The sequence below is a fragment of the Neolamprologus brichardi genome, chromosome 1 (assembly GCF_056152115.1).
Source record: "Neolamprologus brichardi isolate AB-2024 chromosome 1, ASM5615211v1, whole genome shotgun sequence".
NCBI classification, from domain to species: domain Eukaryota; kingdom Metazoa; phylum Chordata; class Actinopteri; order Cichliformes; family Cichlidae; genus Neolamprologus; species Neolamprologus brichardi.
In genome coordinates this window covers 6,307,875-6,314,050 of record NC_142104.1, presented here as the reverse complement: position 1 = coordinate 6,314,050, position 6,176 = coordinate 6,307,875, and the positions used below count along the sequence as shown (strand labels likewise).

The 6,176-nt window shown below is 38.6% G+C and overlaps 1 protein-coding gene across 1 annotated transcript in view; it reads right to left on the bottom strand.

Moving 5' to 3' along the window:
- Positions 1-894: 894 nt before the first annotated feature.
- cep89 (centrosomal protein 89) overlaps positions 895-6,176 on the bottom strand; it is a 57,053-nt gene continuing 51,771 nt past the window's right edge. The window contains exon 18 of the mRNA XM_087843905.1: positions 895-1,946. Within this exon, the coding sequence (XP_087700031.1) occupies positions 1,760-1,946 (187 nt within the window). The 3' untranslated portion in view covers positions 895-1,759. The remainder of the gene's footprint in view (positions 1,947-6,176) is intronic.

The following is a 6,176-nucleotide window of genomic DNA, read 5'->3' as shown; positions in this document are numbered from 1 at the left end:
ACGTTAGGACTCGGGGTAAAGGGATCAATAACAATTTAAAATGTAAAATTTACAGTTTGATGATTTAAAGTCTCACACACAACCCGTCGAAAGGGGCGGTAGGCCCTGCTGCTTCCAAATAGACCACATTTCATTTATAATGTTGTAAATCCAAGTCCATTATGGATTCATGATATGAATCCTGGGTTGTGTGAAATCTCAGAAATGCACCCTAGACAAAGTGAATCTGTGAACTAAGGTGTAGGTGTGTTAGATCATGTTGTGGTGACCCTCGGGTTGAGGGATGGGTGTTCATACTGGAGTGCAAAATTAAAACCAATGGAAGATGGACAAGAAAAGTTCAAAGCCATCAGGTCCTCATTTTAGAAAAAAGAGAAAAGAAGAGGATGAGAAACGAGTAAAAGATACAGGTAAGCAGATGTGTGATTGGATAATGGCAGGTCATCCTGAAACAATCAGAATCAGAATACTTTATTAATCTCTAAGGAAATAATGTGCATTACAGTTGCTCCAAGAAGAAATGGTAAAAATAGTAACAGTAACAGACTAAACTCCAAACAATACATTATGTTACAGTTCTTAATATTAATTAGTCATTGTTGATTTGTCCTGTTCTCATTGTATGACGAATTATGATGGCTGTTAGGTAGCCGTTTGCATACTATGCATACTCCCTCTCGCTTCATATGTGTGTGTACAACAGTTTTATGTTAATGTACAATCCTTAATATGTTTTGTGTGTGTGTGTGTGTGTGGGGGGGGGGGGGGGGGGGGCGCCAGAGGGAGTGTTCGCCCAGGGCGCCAAACAGGCTAGGACCACCACTGCTTGTTGATATTAGGCAGGAGAATAGTCAGATTTTTAAAACATAGTAACTAGTAAGGAAAAAGGATTATTCTAAGTTTGGATTGACTGATCAGGATAGAATAATCCCTGAGGACTGGTCATGGATGGATGCCATCAAATGAAACCTAGATGTGATACGACAAGTGTGGCTTACCATGACTCAAGTCCAGCCATAAAGAAAAGAAATAACTTCTTTATTATTAACATGGTATCTGAAGGGTCAGTACATTGCTGTTTGTGTAATGAAAATACAACTGCAAGTCCAAAACAAGGTCTGTAAAAAGTCTGTAAATAACCGCGTATATATGCACAATTCTACATGATTTTTTTTTTTCCCCTTTTGTCGTTTGAATTTTGTGGGATTAAAACATTGTCCGGAAAGCATTTCTCATTCATTGTATAAAATGTAGACATGACAAATACGTGACAGTAAAAAATGCTGTTACTACATTTGTCCAGCAGATGGCAACCTTCGCTTAGCAACAAAAAAGTAATAACCACAGAGGGCCACTTGCAACTCTTCACTATCCTGTATGGCACTATACTTTGCATGTTTTATAAAACCCTGAGAATAATAATTAAAAAAAATACAAATATATGCAAAAATATACAAAAGTCATTCACTTCTAGACATGAAAGTTATCCAAGATGCTTTTCTTTCCATCACTAGTGCCCAAGCCAAGTCTTCCTCACCAGCTTGACTGTGTTAAGTGAATACTGTTTCTGTCCATGTATTGCAAATATTTCCATCCACCAGACAGATTTCAGGTATCACTCAGATAGAACAACAAAGTGACACAAAGGCAAGCTGCTGGATGTCTGCAGGCTGACATGATGACTATAACAAGTTGACAGTTATCTGAGCAGTCTATTTTGAGCAGACAGGCACACCTGCAGGTTATTGCTCTAGGTATTTCAGCAATAGAAATCCAGCCCATGCTTGTGCTGCTGCTGCTGGGAGGATGCAGTGATCTCATCTGGAGCATGAGCAGGCCAACTGTGGAGGTCCCCAGTGAGTTTGGAATCCAAAAGAGTCTCCCTCATCTGTTGGTTCTCCCTTGTTGCTGCCTCCCACACCACCTCCAGCTCTTCCTCTATCTCCCTGCAGGTGCGAAGAGAGGAGACAAGAAAATGAGTCAGACGATCCATTTGTCCATCATTCTACATATTTGATAAGTTACAGTGTTGTGAAATAGCAATAAAGTTACACAATACCAACTGGACCTGTGTAAACTGAATTTACACCCCTTGGCAGCTAAAGTGGGCACACAGGTCTGATCACTCCCACACCTGCTCAATCAAATCATCACCATTTTTAGAAACATGGATTTGGTTTACATTTGTCAGGAGCAGGAGGAATCTGAATTTTGTCACAACACACCTAGATGATCTTCAGATTTTCATAGCTGAACTGTTTGGATGACAATGGTCAGGATTTTCTATGAGTCGTGTTGTGGCGAGTGACGTACTTTATGCTGTTTCATGCTGGGGCAGCGGGTTGAGGATCGCAGATGCCAACAGACTCAATAAACCGATCACTTACTGGCCAGTAACACTGTGGGGGTGGAGCTGGCGTCAGAGAAGCGGATGTTGTCCTTGATAAGGACAATGCTGGACAATACCTCCAACCCACTCCATGACGTACTGGCCAGTCACAGGAGCACAGTCAGTGAGAGACTGAGATTACTCAAATGCACCACTGAACGACACAGGAAATCATTCCTGCCTGAGGTCATCTCTCCGTACAGTTCCTCTACCTAAAGCCCAAGTACACACTGCAATCATTGCACACCATTAATATCGCATCCTCTACAGCAATAATAAAAAGTCAAAATGATAAGAGGGGCACCTCAGTGTCAACTGTATACATTTAATTTTAGTATAATAGCATATAATAGTATAGTAGTGTAATATACTGGAAGATTTGTAATTAGAGCTTTTTTGCTATATTTTGTATTATTTTATTTAACTTAGTTAGGTACTGTTCTTAGTGTCATGGAACAACTGTGACAACATAATGTCTTCCGGGATTAATAAAATATTCTGATTTTGAATGTTGGGCTGCTTTGCTCCTTTTGCTATGACTTGCTGTAACTGTAAGTAACTTGAAATCTGCTCTCTGAAGATCCTAGAGATAATCCCATGTCATGAGTGCAAACGATGCAGCATGACAAAAATGTGTTTTAAAAAAAGATTTTAAAAGAGGTTAAAGAATTTCTTAAGTCCTCAGCTATGGAATTCAGTAGTCTTGACTACAAAGGCTCAGCTTTAGTGACTAAAAACCCAGAAACGAAGTCATGCCAAAAGATCTCAAGCAGCAATAATGTCATATGGAGTCAGCATCTCATTGATCTAGGCAGGCACCAGAGTGTGTAGGGCTTTAGAAACCAGCAATAAAATCTTAAAATCAATTCTAAAACTAACAGTTAATCATAATAATAATAACTTTATTTATTACAAAGTACTGTACAGCTATTTGAAACTAAAAAGATAAATAAATAAAAGTGTTACAAGTAAAAACACAATACACGTTAAAAAAAAACAGTAAGAATTTAAAAACTAGAAGGCATAGAATTAAGACATGTAAGATAGAGTGAACAAATGTGTCTTCAACTTAGTTTAAAAAACCTCCACAGAACATGCCTGCCTAATGGTAAATGGCCTGTATTTATATAGCGCTTTACTAGTCCCTAAGGACCCCAAAGCGCTTTACATATTCAGTCATCCACCCATTCACGCACACATTCACACGCTGGTGATGGCAAGCTACATTGTAGCCACAGTCACCCTGGGGCGCACTGCCTAATATCTTGAGGGAGGTTGTTCCACAGAAACGGGGCACAAAAAGAAAAAGCTCTCCAATTGTCTTTTTTCTGTCTCTAGGAACCTTTAGAAGGCCAGAGTGCTGAGATCGCAGAGCATGGGATGAAACGCAAAGGTGTAAAAGGTCGGGGAGGTATGAAGGTGCCAGTCCATTTGAGGCCTTGTAGATGAGCAGCAGGACCTTAAAATCTGCTCGAACCTGACAAGGTAGCCAATGAAGAGATCTCAGTACAGGGGTAATGTATTTCCCGGTTCTTGTTATAATGCGAGCAGCTGCATTTTGCACCATCTGTAGACTTCTAAAACTTTTCTTTGGTAGCCCAGAAAGAAGAGCATTCATGGACAAGAACCTCTGCAGTGTCGCTTGACAAAACCCGTCTGATTTTGGCTGTGTTCCTCAAATCATAAAAGGTGGTCCTTGTTATCTCTTGTACATGAGACTTGAAGGAGAGCACCATGTCGAACCACACGCCCAAGTTTTTTACCTTGTCCCTGCAATTTATGACATTGTCTCAATTTTCAAGATGAAATTTTGCAACAAGTGCTGAAATTTTTGTGGTCATTGAAGGCCATTGATGGTCACTGTTTTTTCTTCGTGTTAAAACTCTGGTAGCGACATTTTGAATGACCTGCATTCTGTGTATGCTGAAGCCTGAATAAAGTCCACTATGGTAATCAAGTCTGAAACAAATGAGAGGATGGATGACCTATTTTCAATCGGACTGTGACAGGAATAGTTGAATTTTTTTACATGTGTCTAAGAAGAATGAAACAGAATTGCATGATATTAGACGTCTGTATATTAAACAAGAGTCTTTTAGGTTTTGAGCCTCTTTTCAAACACAAAGCTCAGACTAGAAGAGAGTTCAATACTATTTCTATTGGAGGAAGGTGTAATTATGATTATTTCAGTTCTGGAGTCATTCAGCTTAAAAACAACAACAACCAGATTCAGAAAGAACTTTGAATCTCTGTGAGATCAGCACAAAATAAAGCCAAAAAGCATAAAAAACAGAAAGAATGTCAAATAGTTTTTCAGTTTTGCAGCATCAGTTTTCAATAAAATAATGACTAATCAAGTGAAGTGGAGTTGGCATTAAAGCAAGAAACTGAAGAATGAAGGAAAATGTTTAAATACAGTGAATAATGGCACGTTTGTATATAATAATAAGCGAGGAAGGGGCTTTTCTTTTCGAAAACACTATCCAAAACAGACTGTAGGTTTCTACCATAAACCTGTCATCACCATCGCAGATAATGGAGATGCAATGGCTGCGGCAACAGTCCTCTGCTGTCCTTACATCACTCTGGGTTGCTGGGAAGTGCATGCTTCATCTTCTTTCTCAATTATAGCTAAAGTAGCGCCAGAGGCATTGTATATTATGATTGAAAAAGAGAAGCACACATAGCACCCCATCAGAATGTAATAGAACAGAAATGTAGTTGTTGGTTTGGGTGAATTTCACAGTGCAGGCACTCCAAAATGAAGAGTATACTGTGCAGATAGGAGTATGCATTAAGATAGATTGAGAATGTGTGGAAAATCAGTGCTTTGTAATAGAAAGGTTAGCTAAAAAGGTATTGTTATAAATAAACATACAGCAATGCAAACTGCAGCTACTGAAAAGCTCATTAAGTTAAATGGACACCTCTCCATATTAGATAGAAAATGAAACATTACGATCTTTATAAACACAAGATTCACTGTGGGGCTGTTAGTCAAGAACTAATTGAAAAAATCCATCAGTCGTGTGTTTATGCATGTGTGTGAATGTATAAGCCTAAAGGTTAATGCCAGCAGTCATATCAGCAAGGGTTTAACGTTCAGCTGATCACAACATTAACTGCTTACAATCCAAACAAACACGGGTATAATCTGAGGACTAAATGTCTTCCTGATCCATTAATGACAGCAACTGCAATCGATTGTACTGACAGTTTAAATAAGACTTTGATCCCTTTTTTAAAAATATATTCTACACACGAATGCCTAATTATTTATTCATGTGAGTCTAGCCTGCCATCTGATGTGCATTCTTAATGTCAGCAACAAGCCAGCAGTCAAATTAGAAATGTTACACAAACAACAGGTGATGTATTTGGTATATTGAGAGTGATCCTGGATCTTTTCTACTTATAGCAGGAAAAGAAAACCTGAGTTAAAAGATAACAAGATGTGAGTCAAATTTTCTGAACATGTAACAGATTTTTTTTTAAAACCCATAAAAACAAACAAAAAAAAAAACTAGTTGCTGACCAGATGCATTTTTCTGTTGCTATACAAATATACATTAACTAGAGCAAACACTTTTTAAAGGCTCAGTACTGCAGTGACTGAGCATCAGGCTTTACGGCACTATAACTCTCTTCCTTCTGCGATTCAGTAGCAAAAGTTTATAACCAGATTGACCTATGATTTGTTTAATAAACAGCCTCTGGTTGAACAGTCAGTTAATTAGACTGTGCTGATAATCAGGGGCTTTCGACAAACAAGCACGAGTGTTATAAA